This window comes from Rhinatrema bivittatum, chromosome 3 (assembly GCF_901001135.1).
Source record: "Rhinatrema bivittatum chromosome 3, aRhiBiv1.1, whole genome shotgun sequence".
NCBI classification, from domain to species: domain Eukaryota; kingdom Metazoa; phylum Chordata; class Amphibia; order Gymnophiona; family Rhinatrematidae; genus Rhinatrema; species Rhinatrema bivittatum.
This window is the reverse complement of record NC_042617.1, coordinates 50736429-50755307: the sequence shown is the minus strand read 5'-3', so window position 1 is coordinate 50755307 and position 18879 is coordinate 50736429. Positions and strand designations below refer to the sequence as shown.

At 41.2% G+C, this 18879-nt stretch overlaps 1 protein-coding gene across 5 annotated transcripts in view; it reads left to right on the top strand.

Moving 5' to 3' along the window:
• The window catches only part of PROX1 (prospero homeobox 1), a 95640-nt gene that overhangs the window by 436 nt on the left and 76325 nt on the right, over positions 1-18879 (top strand). For 4 of the 5 annotated variants that reach the window (XM_029593215.1, XM_029593214.1, XM_029593212.1 and 1 more), the window contains exons 2-3: positions 7557-9336; positions 18607-18714. In XM_029593215.1, coding sequence (XP_029449075.1) covers positions 7624-9336; positions 18607-18714 — 1821 coding nt within the window. In that variant the 5' untranslated portion in view covers positions 7557-7623. Of the gene's footprint in view, positions 1-225; positions 333-7556; positions 9337-18606; positions 18715-18879 lie in introns of those variants that run through there. The other variant, XM_029593213.1, reaches the window with a different exon arrangement.

Genomic DNA, 18879 nt, shown 5'->3' with positions numbered 1-18879 from the left:
AAAGAGGTTATTGTTTTCTTTTCTCTTGTTACTTATCATGCTGTCGCTTTGTGGAGAGGGGGAGAGAGATAGAGAGAGGTATACAGTATTTTCTTATTTATTGTTCTTGCTCAGAGCTGTTCCTTCTCTTTCTTCTCTCTCACCCCCCCCCCCCCCCTTAAACTCCTGCTCCCGTCCTGTGCCTTTGTCTTATCATTACAAAGCCCTTCCTTTTTGTCTCTTCAGTTTGCCTGTAATTTGCATGCCTACTTCCCCCCCAGTTTGTATAACCAAGCCAGCGGAGATGTTTTATGAGTTTCATTTCAGCCCCAGCCAGAGATGAAATTGGAAAGGTAAAATAATAATAATAATAATAAAGATGCGGCTTTCAGGGGATGGCTGAAGAGAAGAATTTGGAGGGGGGTTAAGTGGAGGTCAAATGTAGCCAAGTTTGAGGGGGTGATGCACGGTGGCAGCGGAAAGGGTTGTAAGGGGCTGTTGTCTTCCTACTTTTGAAAAAGGGATTTTGGAGAGTTCGGTGGTCGGAGCACCAGGCAAAAGTATTTCTTAGTCGGCTGTTTGGGGGGGAGGGGATGGGGCGGCGGTGGACGGAGGTCAAACGTTTTAAGGAAATGGATGGCTTGGGTAGAAACAGTAAAAAGGCACAGAGGGCGGGAGGGGGGGGGGGGGGGATAGCGTTCAAGGTTTCCAGACTGCAAGCTCAAGTTTTGGAAGGAAACAGTTGGAAGGAAGGGTGAATGTCTTGTTTATCCCGTCAGTTGTTTGGGCATCGCGGGTCAAGGTCCCAGGTCCAAAAAACAAAAAAAACAAAACAAAACAAAAACCCATTGTCCGCACGTTGATTCAAGAGCATAAAGAGCGGGGGGGGGGGGGGGGGGGGGGGGAGAAGAGCCTTCCGTGCCTGTAAAGCAGCTGGACGGAGGATGGAGGAGCTCGGGGGTGGGGGGCGTAGGAGGCAGAGCGGCAGCGATCCGGGGCCCAGCTCTCCTGAGGAAAGGCGTGCGGGCTCTCTCCCGGCGGATAGGAAAGCCTTCCTTGCCCGTGAGTTTTCTTCTCCCTTTTTTTTCTTTCCCTCTATTCATTGTAAGGTAGAGCGAGCTCGGGCGGCGCGCAGTGCGCATGGGCGATGCCGGACAGGTGCGTTGTGTCAAGAAAGACAGGTGCAAGTTTCCCTTCGCGGCCCCGCACGGCGCGGCAGCGGCTTTTGTGCCGGGGTTTTTATGAGTTTATAGCGCCCTGTGAGATAAGAAGAGCTTCGGTGGGGGGGGGGGGGGGGGGGGGTGAGTGGTAGTTTTGCAGTCCTGCCAGCCTGCGATCTAGAAAGAGGCGACTGTGAACAGCTACATCAAGTCACGGCAAAGCCCCTCCTCTCTCTCGCCTTGGCAGACCCTTAAGGCTTCCCAAGCCGGGTCAAGTTTTCCCTGACTTCTCCTCCTGCCACCCCAGGGTTGGCATCTGGGACGCCCCTGACCTCTCTCTGTGCTCTCACCTTTCCTCCGGCCTTAAGATTATGTAAGTTTTACTGCCAGCTGGTGATGCCTTTCATATCCTAAGGCTTCCGACTTTTTAAAAGTTACACTTCACACTAGGATGACCATTTGAATTATTTACGTTGCCCACATTTCAGCTTGTAAAGCAGATAGATGCATGGACAGTTTTGGAAGAGGAGGAAGAGTTACACCTATATTGAATGTCTTGCTTGTTAACTGTGTGCTCAAGTCTCTTAGTCAAATCTAGCTTCTTTAGCAAAAGTTGAAGTACAGTAATCTGAAATCTAATTGTCAAAACGTTTAAAACGATAGTGCTATACAGTAAGTTTGTTTAAAAGCAATATAGCTCGAAATAGTTTAACAGTATTTTAACGTTTTCCTATATATTTAACACACGGTCAGTGGTACTACAGCCAGAGATAGTATTACTCAGTACAGTGACACTTTGTAAAGTCTTGGAAAGTCAGATTTCATTACTTTTTTAAGTCTGGTCAGACTCTTTTTTTTTTTTTTTAATACACTAAGACATGTTGGGTCTGGATATGTATTTGCATGAGGTATTTATCTTTTACAAGATAGTGTTTCCTGTTTTTTGCTTTAATATGATTTGACATCTAGCATGCAAAGTTTTTATGGTGATTTTTGGCTTTTTTTCTCTCTTCCTGTCAGCCAATTATGAAGTTCATGTCTATATTTTATGGCTTCTTTAAAAATTGACCCATAAGTAAGAGCAGCACAAGAACAGTTTTCTGTAGAACCAAAGTGGCTCCCGAGATAGTAATCAAGTTTCTCCTTTTTCCCTGAATGTGATTGTCGCCATGTTGGACATGTAGGAGTAAAAGATTCATTAAACAAGTTGTGCCCATGGATGAACGTAGTCCAATGACAAGGTATCATCTACAACTTGTTTGACCTTTCCCTTTTATGGCTTAAAACATTTCAAATTGTCTTGAATAAGTTTTAATTTCTGTTCAGTTAAGCAGTGTTTCACTCTTTTATGTGGTCGCCTTTTTTGTTGTCCATTAAATGACTTTGGACTTGAGCAACACTGTCAGAAGCTCTCAACCACTTTTCATGCAGATTAGTTGCATCTCTAAAGTTCCACAGGTAAGCAGGCTATTTGCTATGTAAAACACAAACTCTCTGGTGATTTGGGAAGGGCTAGGAAACATTCAAACTGGATGGTTCCCTTGTGCTAAATTTAGAATCTGTAAGTTATGATCCAGAAATTAAGTTAATGTTTTTTCCTACTAATTGTGCCCCGTTTGAGGTGCTGTACAATTTGATAGTTTCAAATGTGGAAAGGCTTTCAGAGCGCCTGGGTTACATGCTGTGAACACTGTGCTTCTTGCAGCACAAAGCAGCATGTCAGGTTAGGCAGGACACTCAATATAAGGCTTCCTCTCTCTTATAACACTTTCATGTACATGGCTTTCTAACCCTGAGGTCCCTTACAGCATTACATCTCCTGAAATAGCACTGAACATGCTCCTCACCATAAGATCCAGCTGTATGGGAAATGCAGTGCTTTTAAAAAGTTTGAGTTCTTTTTAGAGGTTTGATTGGTGGTGTACATTGTTTTATAGCAACAGCATCTTTGATTCCAAGGTATTTCAGGGTATTTTGCAAGGGGATAAAGATGGCATTTTGCCAGTCTGTTTTTTTTTCACCCCCCAGCTGCATGAGCTGTTAACCTAACGTGCTACCAGCAAATATGTCTAAGAATTGATTTCTCCAGAAATAAGCTCTGGAGAGACCTAATTAAAGTGTGGGATTTATTTATTTATTTGTTTGTTTTGCGGGGGGGGGGGGGGTCCTGTTAAACTGATTCTGCTAGCCTGAAAAACAACTGAGTATGTGCGGGTTGTTGGTTTTTTTTTAATAGTTGTTGTACAGGAATTATGTAGTTTGTCAGGAGCTATCAGGAGCCGGCTGCTTGTCACACTTCCAGCCTGCTTTCAATCCACCTTTGCTGGAAGGCCCAGGATTCTGACCCCCTCGCATGCTTTGAAAGAGAGGCGCAGCTGTAAGGAGCTTTCAAGTGGCCTAACCAGGCTGATAGCAGCATCCTAGCAAATGGCTCGGGTTCAGCCATGAAACGTACACACGCTTCATTTCTTTTTCTTCTTCAGACTTAATAAGCATTTTGGGGTTTTGGTAGAACTGCTTTTTATCCTAAGTGGCTCTGTTGCAGAGCGTTTTACCTTTTACGTTTTTGGTCTTGCTGGTTGGAAGAGTGCATTTCTAAACTTTAGCCCACCATTTGTAGGCTGCACTGTAGGCGGCAGCTTGGCAGGTAATTGGCAGTTTGCTCATGACCTGGCAAAAAACGCAGCCCCCTTTTCAAAGTAATACTCTACTCCTGGTGAATTCTTCATTAAATAATTTTCATATTCATTAATTTCTCATTATTTTCCTTACTCTGTTGTATCCAGGCACTTTATAGCTTGGAAAGAGCATTTTGATTAAAATAATAAATTACTTTTCAGTACACATTCTCTTCATCTATCAAAGCCTTTTGCTTAAAGTTGTCATAAACCTAATATATTCTTAAATATATATTAATGTTACCATTTAAGTGTATTTGTGATTTGATAAAGTATATTGTAGTTCATATTTGATATATATATATATATATATATATATATATGTATATAAAATCACAAACACCATGTTCTTTCAATAAGATGTACAAGAACATCACATTTTAATTACAGTTATTATAATTGTGCTTTCGCTTGTGTGCGTGCACCATCTATAAGCATACAAGTAATATATATACAGAACACACAGCATGAATGTATTGAAAACAAGAGAGCATATTTCTAGTGTGGAAAATGGATGGGGAAAATACATTATAAATTACAAAAGATATATTGATTCGACTATTCTTATTATAAAATAATTAGTTACAGCTAAACCCCACCCACCCCCATCCCCACCCCCAAAGGATTTGCTCATCTAGAGAAAAAGGACATGACTTTTCTAAATATGCTTTGCACATCTTCTTGGTGAGTTGAGGGAATAATACGTAGGTGAAATATTTAACCATAAAGAAGGGAAGGCTTTCATATTTACCTGCAAGAGAAACTTTATAATGTAATCATGGGCTCATGATATGCTTGTTCTCACACAGCGTGTCTCCGGGGTTGTGTATTTAAATAAGGATATAACTGTATCGCACACATGTGCATATACCCTGCTAGTGAATAGGATTGTGTGTACCTCTATATTCTGTTCTCTTTCAGGCATTGGCCCATGTGGAAAAACTGTTTGAAATTGATCAAGTAGTCACATCACAAAACTGAAAAGAAACCCACAACTCAGTTTCTGGAAGTATGGGAATAGCAAAGTAGTGAGAACAATGACAATGGAGACAGAACTGTACCAAACTTTACAGCAGATTTTGACATGAATCAGTGGCCCTCCTGGGCAATTTACAATGCATAGAATTTTTATTGTAGCAAAATTCACAAAGAGCAACTGAGGTGCATGATAGCTAAAATATTAAGACTGTTACCTCTGTGCTTTTGGATAAAAAGTATTAGCTAACAGAATTTTTCGTAGGAAAAGTAAATCTCTTTGCCCCATCTATTAAGAACAAATTGCCTTCTTTTCTTATCACAGTCCTTTTTCAAATTAGCCCTGCCGAATTTGGATAAAAATATAAAGCTCGAAGCCCTAGACATTAAAGAAATGCACCTGCATTAATTTGCTATGTGAAAATGATGATTTGCTTACTCAACAATTACCCTAATCAGTTTGATGCAAACTTCCTCTTTTTATTTCTCTAAACAGCAGCAATCTTTGGGGGGGGGGGGGGGGGGGGGTGTTTGAATACAGGGGGAATTACTTTTTTCTTTTTTTCTTCTCTCGAACACAAAGTTAGGAAGGTGAACAAGTATTCTAGGTCATTCCAAATGGCCTTCACCAGAAACTTTGCATTTGCAAGAAGCATTTGAAAAGCAGACAAAGATTTAGAAAGTCGTCATTCAGATTTTTGTAATACTCTTTGCTGTAATCTAATCATTGCGTACCGGCTCGACTGTACCCTTTATTTCATGCTAAAATGATTCCCATTTGCATGAATAGTCATTCTTTAAAACTAGTCACAGATGCAGTCTTAGGGAGCATGAACATGTTTGTACAGGTGAACCAAAAGAGATGGGAGCCATCCCAAAACGGTCTGCATGCAGCTTTTGGCAGTGTACCCTGTTATTGTAAAGATGTGCTCCGCTAAGCAAATGTAAAGTTTAATATTGCATAAACAAGGCACGAAAAAAAATTAATTTCATTTAGCCTAGTGTTGATTGTGAGCAGAAGGAAGAAAATGCTGAAGGTGCTGTGTGCGGTGTGAGGTTAGCATCACTAGTTAATAAGTTACAGATTATGATGGGAACCTTTATGTAGAAAGCAAGGGAAGTGCGTTATCTTTCTCTGCCATGTTCCTGAGAAACATTGAGAGTCCATATAAAGATGAGATGTCTTCCTTTCTCACGCATTACTCAGTGTTTTATTTTCTTTCATCTTTCTGTCAAGTTGCTATTTTTTTTTTCTTTTCAGTTGCTTATGAGTGGCATGGGAAATGAGGTCCAGAGTAAAATAAATTTAAGAAAAAAAAAAGGCAAAAACAAAATGAAAACCACAAATGACGCCATTGGGCATGAATTTCAGAGTTGGTACTTTCTAATGGGAGAGAAAGGGCATTTGAATTTTGAAATGTTTTTTTCCTACTCCATGCATGGTATTCAGAACTGTCAAGGTTCTGTTTTGGGAAGGAGTTGGAGTGAATTAATCCTGGAAAGATGGTCAAAATTTGTGCCATGGGTTTATACGTTGGCTTATACTGTATTCATGTTTTTACAAGTCGGTTATTGATTGTGTTTGGGGAAAATCTTTATTATTGATGCATGGTTTGTGCATGGTTTTCCCTGAAAAACAGTACGAGTCTCGCTTAAACTCTCCCACAATGCATTTGGGAGCCATTTCCAACTACTTTTAAATGAATCCCATGATAGCCAAGGATAGTTCATGTAGCAGTTAAAAATAGGATTAAAGCCAGTTGCCAAATGTAGTCAAATATAGGTTAATGAACAACAACAGCAACAAAAAAAATAGGTAATACCTTTTGATTGGGCTAATAGTATATTTCTTGATTATCTTTCAGAAGTTAATACGCCTTTCCTTGGGTCCATGTTCTGAGTGACCTGAGGAAAGGAGCACTAATGCCTCAAAGCTAGACAAGAAATATATTAAGTTAGTGCAGTAAAAAGATATCACCTTATATTTATTTGTTAACCTTTATCTCCATGCATTGAAGTGGAATAACACGGCAATCATGCTACTTTCTCCAAACTCATAGAGTAAATGAAAACTTACCGTTAACTGATACAAACTGCATTTTGACTACGGTCTACAAATTAAAATGTTGGGTTGGAGGGGTTTTTTTTGCCCAAAGAGGAAACCTAAAATAAACCAAAGTAGGTATTCCAATCTGTTGGTGCCTTACTGAGACTTGTTTATAAGCTTTATTCTTTTCATTGCTTTTAAGAACACAAATACTTTTTTTAATCAAAATTGAAATTTTTCAAATCCATATCTTATGCAGTTAGGTCTTTACTGTTAAATTTACTGCTAAATTTTAAATGAGGACTACTTTCATCTTCTTTTGTGACATATATCTCAGTGCCCTAAATTTAATCAATTCGGTTGTCAGGGTCTGTGTTCTTATAATCTACTATTTCTTCTCCAGATGAACAGTGCCATTTCAGGCATTTGTGCTAGAGAATCATATTACTGGTGCTTAAGCAGGTTTTGCTTTTTGTTGTGGGGGGTTTTCTTTTATTATTATTATTATTTTAATAAATCTTAATCCATCTTAAACTAGTGGAGCAGAAATATTTAAAAATGTTTCATTTCAAGCAGAGTGCATAATAAATTGCAATAATTGTAATGTGCCATAAATCCCAGAGCCTATGCGTTTTGCATTTTATTCAGGATTGAGGTCAGGAAATTTGGAGAAATTTAAAGAAAATGATTCATCAGTCCTTTTGTTCTGTTGGCCAGGGTCCCAGGATTCTCGAGCTGTGCCCAGCTGACAAGCTTTTGAAGATGGCACAATAACAGTCCAGTGATGCCTGACCATGACAGCACAGCCCTCCTAAGCAGGCAAACCAAGAGAAGAAGAGTTGACATTGGAGTGAAAAGGACTGTAGGGACAGCATCCGCATTTTTCGCTAAAGCAAGACCAGCGTTTTTTAGTGCCATGAATCCCCACGGATCAGAGCAGGATGTTGAGTATTCAGTGGTGCAGCATGCAGATGGGGAGAAGTCAAATGTGCTCCGCAAGCTGCTGAAGAGGGCGAACTCCTATGAAGATGCCATGATGCCTTTTCCAGGAGCAACCATAATTTCCCAGCTGTTAAAAAATAACATGAACAAAAATGGTGGCAACGAGCCCAGTTTCCAAGCCAGCGGTCTCTCTAGTGCAGGCTCTGAGATACATCAGGAGGATGTGTGCAGCAACTCTTCAAGAGACAGCCCCCAGGAGTGTCTTTCTCCTTTTGGCAGGCCGACGATGAGCCAGTTTGATATGGATCGGTTGTGCGATGAGCACCTGAGAGCTAAGCGCGCCCGGGTCGAGAATATCATTCGGGGTATGAGCCATTCCCCCAGCGTGGCATTAAGGGGCAGTGAAAATGAAAGAGAGGGAGCACCGCAGTCCGTAAGTCCCCGAGACAGCTATAGAGAAAACAAACGCAAGCAGAAGCTGCCTCAGCAGCAGCAGCAGAGTTTTCAGCAGCTGGTTACAGCCAGGAAAGAGCAGAAGCGAGAGGAGCGCAGACAGCTGAAACAGCAGCTGGAGGACATGCAGAAACAGCTGCGCCAGCTGCAGGAGAAGTTCTACCAAATCTATGACAGCACCGATTCTGAATTTGATGAAGATGGTAACCTGTCCGAAGACAGCCTGCAGTCAGAAAGCATGGACGCCAAGGCGCACGATTCTGTTGGCAGGTCAGACAATGAAATGTTTGACCTAGACCCCGGGCAGTTCATTGATCGTGCACGTGCCCTGATCAGGGAACATGAAATCGGAGCCGAGAATAAACCTAAAGAGAGAGAGCCTGGGCAGAACCCCTGCCATCCTGAAGGCAAACATTTGGCTGAGACCCTGAAGCAGGAACTGAACACTGCCGTGGCACAAGTAGTGGACACGGTAGTTAAAGTGTTTTCGTCCAAGCCCTCCCGCCAGCTTCCTCAGGTCTTCCCGCCTCTCCACGTCCCTCAGGCGAGGTTTGCGGTGAATGGGGAAAACCACAACTTCCACACCACCAACCAGCGCCTGCAGTGCTTCGGCGACGTCATCATCCCGCACCCTCTAGACGCGTTTGGCAGCGTGCAGCTGCCGAGTGCCACAGACCAAACCGAAGCCCTGCCCCTGGTGGTCCGCAAAAACTCGTCAGATCAGTCTGCCTCTGCCCCTCCGCCTGGCAGCCACCACCACGCTCCCCTTCACCAGTCCCCGCTCTCTGCCGCCGCCGGCTTCACGTCCTCCTCCTTCCGCCACCCTTTCCCCCTTCCCCTCATGGCGTACCCCTTTCAGAATCCCTTGAGTGCTGCCTCCGCCTCCTACCTAGGGAAAGAGAGGACCTCCCCAGAATCCTTGGACTTGACCAGGGAGACCACCAGCCTGAGAACCAAGATGTCATCGCACCACATGAGCCACCATCCCTGCTCTCCGGCACATCCTCCCAGCACAGCCGAAGCACTCTCCTTGTCTCTCATAAAGTCTGAGTGTGGTGACCTGCAAGACATGGCTGAAATTTCACCTTACTCAGGAAGTGCAATATCCTTTTAAGAGTTGTTTTTACCCAAACCATTGATACAATGCACGCTAATCCTTTTATCTTGTATTTTTGTGTTTTTTTTGGGAGATGTGTATACTGGTCAGATGTATGCACAGGAACACTTAAGTCTCAATGTATACATTCATATCTATCTATATCTATATCTCTCTCTATATATAGATATATGTGGTGTGTTTGTCAGTGCAGTTCACACACACATACACACACACAGATTTCTGGCAACTAGAAAGTTTGACACATACTTTTTATTTGTGGAATATGTGTTTGAGAAGGAACAACCTAAAATCTGTGTCCCTACTAGTTAAACTTGATTAAAAACAAACAATCAGGTAATTTTAGTGGTTTTTATCTTGATAATCACTTTTTCTAGTTTTCCCTGTAGCAGCCTTCATGACTTCAGATTTTGTTTTCCATTTTAAATATTTGATTCATTTCTGATTTAAAAAAAAAAATAATAATAGGCACAATAACATCATCAGTGAGATGGGAGGGAATGTATTCCATAAAATAAAAGATGGAGTATATTTCATAAATAACAATTTTTTTTAAGGAAAGCCAAGTTATTGAGTCATTGTGTGACTCATTTTAACACCACCACAGTGAAGTCTTAGAAGAAATAAATTATTATTATTAGTTGTTTTTTTTTTTTTAAGGGGAAAAATATTTCCCTTAGCTGTGAAGTAAGTAAACAAAATAATGATACAGGTAGTGATTTATTCATTCTCCCATCAAGATTTCTCCCCCACCCAGAGGTCTGTTCTGCAGGGCCCCGTGCAGCTGCTTGCTATGCATGATTAACCTCTGTTCAGCCATACACAGAAATCTTTTGTCCCTATATACACAAAGCAAATTATTTTGGGAAGCCAGAGAGCACAATTAAAGATAAAATTCAGCTGTTTTGAACTTAAGAGGGGCATTTGTCTTCACAGCTTTCTTTTTCTTTTCTTCCGTTTTCAGATATTAATCGGGAGTGCGGGTGAGGCGAGGGAGAGGGGGAACCCGCAACCGTGTTTTAATTAGGTGTATCTTAATTTGCCGGATATCTGTGTAATGCGGATCTCGGGGAGCTGCACTGACCTTAACATAAAACTGCACTCTTTGCAGGTTGTGGCACCTTCTGTTGGGTGAATGTAAGAAGGATCCAAAGAGGAAAATGTGCCTGAGGTTCCTGAAGCAGCAGCATCTCTGGGTCATTCTTATGTTGAGTCCAATGAAAGATGATTACAATCTGCAAAGAATCCAGAGATATGTATGTGGGTTTCTGTATCTTTGTATCTATCTTGTTGATTGAGAGAGATATAGACAGATAGATAGCTATGTATATACACCTAAGATAGTGTTTTTTAAATGTACATATCTTGTTTGTCTTTTGTTTTGGTGAAACTGTTATCAGTGTTCCTTACTATTCATGTAATAGCTGAAGTTTTTTTTTTTTTTTGTTTATTTTGAAAAGAAAAAAGAATTTGGGTGCAACATTACAGCACTTAGTGCTGTATGGTCTTTTTGACAGTGAAACTGGAGGATTTGAACAAGATTTAAATGGAGAATGGATTGACGTTTCATATTGAAGATCCCTTCAGAGGGTAGTCACACAAGTGCAAAGTTTTTACCTGTGACAGCTAATTTACTTTCCAGGTTGATGAGGGCAGACATCATTAGATGTTTGGGGCAATGTTGAAACTTGCAGTGTGAATTTGATTGCATTTTCACCAATATATATAGTCTTACTTCAGGTGTTTTGTTAATTAGTTTAGTTTTGTAATTTCGCTTGTTTTAAAAGAATCCGCATTCTCTCATTTCAGCAGTGCACAGCGGGTCTGCCATGCAGTATTACACTTCCTCCTACTCCTCTCTCGAAGCTAGCCTCGTGTCCTTGTCCCAAATTGGTGACGAGGTGTGCAGCAAAAATTCACAGATTCAGGAGAATGCAGCAGGGGCCATAATTCAGACCCTTCTGTTGTGGCCCCCTAGAACTGGACTGAGACCCACCAGCTCATTCCGCAGAGGCCTTCTTAAGTCCCTACTTAACTGAGCCTGGATTTGAACCAGTAGCCTCAGATATTTGTGACAATTTCCTTGAGCTATCCAGTCCCCAGCTCATTTTAAATTCAGGTGGGACACAACTCTCCTGTCAGGTACAAGCCTACAAACCCCTGTTTTTACAGACAAATAAATATGTCTAGATTTTTGTTTTTTTTTTAAAAAATGTATATTTATATGTAGTTTTTACTACATCTATGAAACCTTTTGAAAGGATTTTTTTTTCCTGTGCTCGTGCATTTGCACGGTTCACCGTTTATTTTAGAAAAGGCAGCCCCAAAGCAGGTATAAAATTTTTTTTTGGGGGGGGGGCGGGGTCAGGGGATGGGGTATTACAGCAGATTTCCCTTAAAAGATAACCTTATTTGACAAATTGGACTAGAAAGAATATTTTCAAGACTTTAGTACATTCCTACTTGCAGAAACCAATTGCTTTAGGAGCAGTAGTCCCAGAGGTTTTCATTAGAAGAGCCCGCTGTATTCTATTTCACCGTAAAACCCACATACACTCCTTCCAGATACATTCTGCATTGTAACTCTGTGAGAGACGGGAGGCTTGGTCGAGGGGTTGGAGCCTTGAACTGTGATACAGAAGTCCTGGGACACGAGTTCAAGATTTCTCTTTGCCACTGAACCTGTGTGTGACCTTGGACAAGTCAGTCACTTTATCACCATGTGCTTTTGAGGCCCAGTTAAAAACAAGGCATTTGTCTTAATCTGACTTTGCCTGGTGTACTTTTATTTTTTTTGGTTTGGTTGAGGTTTTTTTTTTTTTTTTTTTTTGCAATATTTATCCAAAGAGTGGCCCAAAGGAGGTCAAAGCTAGAAAAAACACGAACAAGCTGGCTCGGCTTAGTATTTGGATAGTGCAATAAATATACAGAATTGGTGTGAGGGAGGGGGGAGTTCTGTTATTTAGATCTTATATTAATCACTGCTGTAGGTTCCATTTGATCCCTGTGGTTGCTTTTGAATTCAAAATGATGCTTTTTGAATGTTTTGTTTTGTTTTTTTTTTAAATATTATTTTGGATTCTGAAATGCACCTGTGCCATGAAGTTCTTGTCTTGATCATGAATGTATTCATTATCTTTGCAAATGCATCTATTTAATCAAATATTAAGTTTTATTCAAATACCTAAAGAAACAGGCAGCTGATTGTTTATCTGCCTGATCTTCCTTGTCGCACACCCTCTTTGCATCTCAAGAAAAATAGCCTTGTTCAGGCCAAGAACATTTGCATGCCCCATGTTAAAGCACAACTGAAAGCCCTGGTAAGATATCTGCTCAGGTGAAGAAATTAAGTATTATTAGAGCAGTTTTAACCCTTGAAAGCCTGCAGGTTCATAGCCACCATCATGGTTTCTAAAACAATTGGCTCAGGCCTACCTAGTATTTGATATCAAATAAAGGGTTAAAGCATCAGTGCCACCAGATTTATTTTACAATAATGAAATTACCAGTTAAAGAATTATACTAAGTTTACCCACTTTTTTTCCCTTTACATAAGAACTTAAGGCCATGCTGCATCAGACCAAAGGTTTCTGACAGTGTCTAATATGAATCTCTAGAAAGTACGCAGCAGATCCCAAAGGGTAGATCCATTTTTTCTCACCCACTCCCAGGGATATGTCAACCTAGCAAATTATTTGTTTATTACTTCATTTATTGTCTGCTTTTTTGTACAAAATTCTAATAATTATTTATGGACTTTTCTTCCAGGAACTCATCCAAACTCCTTTTAAATTCTGGTATAGTAGATGCTTTGAACACAGGGCGAACCTAGAGTTGCCAACTGGCTCCAGATTTTCAGAACAGGGTGAGCCAGTCCTGGTTTTACTCCCCTGCATGCAAGTATTTATAGCCTTGCTTTTCTTAGGGAAATCAAAATAAGTCCCAGCATGCAATGGGATAAAACCAGGACTGGATCAACAGGTCCTGAAAATCTGGAGCCACTTGTCAACCCTAGCATACTGACTGTAATCTGGGCCCCCTGGGTAATAAGGATCATCTGACCCTAACCACCCATCTGTGGCAAGTGCTGTGGGCTCTTGGGGACTGCCCTATGGCATGGAATGGTCAGGCTGCCCCTGTTTGACCACATCCTCCGGCAACAAATTCCACAGCTTAATTGTGTGTTGAGCTGAAAAAAAAAAAGTTCTTTCTCCAATTTGTTTTAAATCTGCTTTTTATTTATTTATTTATTTTCAAACCTGCCAGCCGCCTCTTCCAAAGAGACTAGAAAGTGCTATACAAATAAGCCTAGATAAAAGCAGCTTCTTGGAGCGTCCCCTAACACTAGTGGTATTGGGAAGGGAATATAACCGTTCTCTTCTTACCTGCTCCACCCCACTCATGATTTTATAGACCTCTATTATACTCCTTCTTAGACATTTCTTCTGCAGGTTGAAGGGTCCCAAGCCATTTAGCTTTCTTTTGAGCAGGTAGATTTTAGCCAGATACCGAGGCACACAGCCAGCCAGGTAAGTGCGGCTGAATATCTGTTCAAAGAGCACCGGGGTTTTGATGATTGACCGCCCCCCCCCCCCCCCCCCCTCCCCATATTGACTGTAGAAGTCGCCATGACTGAAGCAAGGGCACAGTGGCCATACTTTTGAACGGTTAGATTTAGCCAGCCGAAACCCAGTTTTAGTTGGGTAACTCTTCGCAATATCCAGCCCCAGTTTAAATTAGACCATGAAGAGGAGCTCCGCTGTTACTTCCCATGTGCTGGTCGCCACCGATGTCATCGCCTTCGCTTGCAAAATCGTTATTGTGGTGCTAAAAGATGAGTGCTGTACTGCACTCCACTCCCTCCTACTGTACTATAAAGAAAAACCATGGAAGAAGCCTGAAATTGATTAAAGCTCAATAAAAATCCCAAAGAATTGTAATAGTTAATGGGAGTTAGAAAACAGCCTGATAAGAGAACCCATAAGGCATGCACCAGTGCAAGCTGAAAGCTTGTGCCCTTTGTTAACCCACTCTTGAGAGGGCTCAGAGACACACTGAAAGCAATCTTTCCATGACTGTGCTGGAGGTAAAAGCTTATTAGCCCGGTGAGCACTTCCCGGAGCTGCGTTTCATAAACTTGTTTCAGCTGCAGTGACAGAGCCCTCTGCTTTCCTCCCTCCTCCCCTCCCCATCAAGTGCATAGTAGGGGAAGCCTGGCGGAGCTGCCAAGCACATTTGCAGAAGTTTCACGGGAGTGGGAGCAGGGGGGCTGCTTATCAGCTGATAAAAATGTTAGTCGAAGCCTGGTGTTACCAGGTCACCTCTCACTCGGTTACTCAGGACAGCAAACGAGTGAAGTCAAGTCCATAAGAGTCCAGGTACAGCATGCAAGGGCACTAATCCCTCTATATGGCCTCATCTCCTCAGTCGCCCTCCACCCCCCACACACGTTTTACCTTTTTTTTTCTTCTTTTCTTTTTTCGCTGTTTAGTTAAGGTTAGATTGTACTTTGTAAACAGACAACACAAGACTCTCAGGTTGTTTGAACACTGCTTTAGGTTCAGCTGCAGTACACTGTTTCTCTGATCTTTTATGTTCCTGAGCAGATGTCTTTCATTAATTTATGGATTTATCATTTTTTTTTTTTTTTTTACACCTGGCAGCTGGCTCAAGTTTCAGCAGTTATTGTCTATTTTGCATCGCGCATAGAATTGAATGTCATCTGTCTTCACAAAGCTAAGGCTCCGAGAAGTGAGGCAAAGCCACATGAACTGCTGGAGCAGAGCTTGGTTTGCGTACCATATCCCTGCCCCTCCCCCCTCACCTCCTTAATATTTATTTGTGCTCGTTTTCTTTCCTGGCCTTGAATGGGGCTTAGCTCGTGTTCAGTACAGCTGTATGTTTACCGAATCTATTCCATCATGACTCATTGTGCGCGTGTAAGTATCCTGGAAACAGCTAGTACTTTCCTTGGAAGAACAGTCGCTTTTCAGTGCAAGCACTTAAAAAGGGAGATTAACCAATTGGTCAGTTCAGCTTTTTTTTTTTTTTGAAAAGCAATGGGTTATCTGGCCATTGGATGTTAAATGTTTTATTACCTAATTTTAATAGATCTCTTTTTTTTTTTTTCCAAATCATGCAGTTTATAACGTAGTCATTTTCACAGCATCTTAAGCGATGCAAAGATTTATTTATTAATTTATTTATTTTTTTTACTGTGCTTTGTTGCACTTTAATGTTTCCAGATGCTTACCAGTTGGCACAATACAATAAGGTGCAAGGGGGGAGGGGAGGGGAGGGGTTACATATTTCGAAGCATCTTCTGTACACATTTCCCTCCAAAGTCAATGTTGTGCTGTAGTTAAAAACAACAACAACAACAAAGGACCAATAATGCTGAGTGACTGCAGGCAATTAAAGAAAAACAAAGGCTCCGATAATCGTGAACCCATCCAAACGATGCCATTTTGGGAACCCTGTTTTTAAATCTGTGGCCTTAGCAACTCCCAGAAAAATTACGTGCAGGTACCCACATCAAATTGAGAATGCTTTTTCAGAACAGCATAATTTGCTGCAATAACACTGCATTAATGAATTATTCCCAGCTCCTCCCCCCCCCCCCCCCGTGTTCTTTTATTTATTTTCATTCTTCCAGTTTAATAATTGCAGCAAAGGTTAAATAATGTGCAAGGATCCCTGTATTTCCTTGCAGAAGTTTGGACTTCCCTAAAACTCTTCTATCAGCGAGCAATAGGTGACAGCTTGCTGCTGCTATTTCACGTATGCATTTTGACAGATGGCACTGAAGAGTGCAAGGCACTTTTAGACTTCTCTATCAGTCTAATGGAGGTAACCGGGGGTTTCTCGCGATTCTTCTCTTGGCGCAAGTAGTATGTCAGCCATAAATTATCTTCTTTGTAATCAGGCAGCGTCTGAAACAAAACACAAGTTCAGTAGAGCTGGTTTCTATGTTTTTTTAATATAAATTTGAAGACTTTTTCTGCTAAGAATTTCTCTCTTCACATCTTTTTCTTCCTCTCTTTTGTTGAGACATGCTTTATATTCTAGGAAACAAAGATGCACGCCTAGAGTTGCCTCTTTTATAAATCTAGAAAAATGGCAAGACTGCTCATAAAAATGAACACATCTGCCTTCTTGCCTGTGTTTTGATTGAACTTGCCCTGTTGATAGCTAGAATTATTATCTTCTGTTTTCGTGACAAGTCAATAGCATAAACAAGAATAGATAGGGTAACTTTCAAAAGGATTTAGGTGCATAAAAGTAGCATATATTGTAGCAATTTCCCAAAGCCCATTTACGGGCATAAAGGACATTTCCATGCATAAAACCCAGTTTATGGAGGATGACTTTGAAAAATGCACGAACTCATATACCAGTGTATAGGGGCATGCAAAAATCTACTCCTGTATTTTATAACCTGCATGTATATGATTTATGTAGGTTACAAAATACACATGAATGCACCTTGCAATATGTGCATGTAAAAAGCAGGTAAACAAATATTGCTTTTGTCAGGATAAGTTCCAATTTATCTGCCTAAGTAGTGGCACTTATCCGGATAAATTCCGATTTATTTGGCTAAGTTTTAAAATTCCACTTATCCGGCTAAGTCAGATAGCCGGATAAGTAGCGCATTTTAAGTTTATCCGGCTATCTGACTTAGACAGAAAGGTAGCGCTTTAAGACTTATCCCGGATAAGGAGTGATTTTGCTGTTACTTAGCTGTATAAGTCGGAATTTATTCAGATAGGTGCCGCTTTCAAGATGTAGCCAGATAAATCAGAATTTATCTGGATAAGTTGCACACAACTGCTATACTTACATGTTTTATGTCTAAATTTACAAATATGTGCGTGGAGATTTTACCTGCATATAATTTACACGCATTCATCCCCCATAAGTCGGGTTTTACATGTGTAAGTCAGGAGATTTCATAACATGTGCTCAGCAATAAAATTACCAGTCTTACCAATTAGTCTACCAGTTCGTCCAGTCCATCTTGCAGCTCGTGAAGACCCTCCTCCTGGCTCTTCGGTCTGAACTCCCCCCATTTCACCCAGACCCCCCACCCAGTCAGTATTTCACATTTAAGATGTTTACGATCCCTCACTCCAGATACAGAGCAGGTGTAAATATACACAAGTAAGCTGCCAAATTAACATGCATAAATTGCTTTACGCCTGTTAATAGCAACTACTCTCATAAACGATGGCCCTGACTTGTCCCTTTTTTCAGATTTACTCGCGCAACCTTGCACGTGTATTTTGAAGGTTTATAAAATAGCACATGCATGGGTATATGCAGCCTGCGCGCCTACATGCTGAGTTTTACGCTCACAACTCTGAAAATTCACCCATAAGCTCATGAATCCCTTTGAAAATTACCCCTATAGTGAATAGCACTGCTGCAGTGCTTGATAAATTTTGCTGGCATTCACCCTATTAAGGCATGAAACTACTCGAGTTGTCTTGGTTAGTCTTCCAAACAGTCTGAACCCTTAGAAAAGCTTCTGGGGAGGACCCTTAATTGACCTTGTGGGGGCCACATTGATTTTCTCCACATGCATCTTCATTTCTGATAAATTATAAAGCCATTAATTTGCTGGGGAAATGGCAGGGCCAGCCTGCGGCACAGATGTGACCAAAGCCGTCCTAGCACACAGTACACAAAAGAGTGCCAAGAATCTGGAGGAAAATCAGAAAGCCTAGATTGTTATGGTTAGCCTGCTATTCTCAGGGGAACTGTTTTAGATGCTTCTGATTACAGATCTAAAAGGTAATGATGTTTCCAGATAAATAGGGGCCTCCTTATTAGTATAAGTGGCCACTTATTGATCTTGCTTGCCCACATGTATTGATTTGGTAGCCCCAAATACTGATCCATGGTCGTATGAGGTCGTGTTCTAGAATCAGGGGATTGTAACATTTTTTGAAGCACGTACAGGGATTTTTTTTTTGGGGGGGGGGTGGCATTTTGGGGAGAGAGATCACTTACCTGTTTCGATTAATCATGTTATACCTGATTGCAGCCTCAAAACGACAGGCAGGCCTGCAGGACTGGCTGGTGAATTGACTGGTACTGTGGTTTTTACAAAAAAAAAACACGGTGCAGAGTCCGTGATATCGTTATGTATCGGGATACAGACATATATATATATTTTTTTTTTATTGTGTGTGCTCATCTGCATTCAGAATAATAAAGACAGTGCTTTTTCCTTAACTAGCGCAATCCTACATGCAGGAAGGACTTTCTCCCAATCACTTGAAAAAGGCCAAGCTGATGTTCTTTTACACCCGGTATCCAAGCTCCAATATGCTGAAAACGTACTTCTCGGACGTGAAGGTAAGGGGAAAAAGATGGTCCTTCTGTGCTTCTTTCTGTGCCTTCCTGTGTCTTCTGGGTAGTAACAGTGGTTGAGCTTCCAAACTAGGAGAAGCGAAGGTTTGCAAACAGGGAATCCTTTAAGCAGAAGATTCTTAAACAAAATTAAAACATAGTGAACCCCCC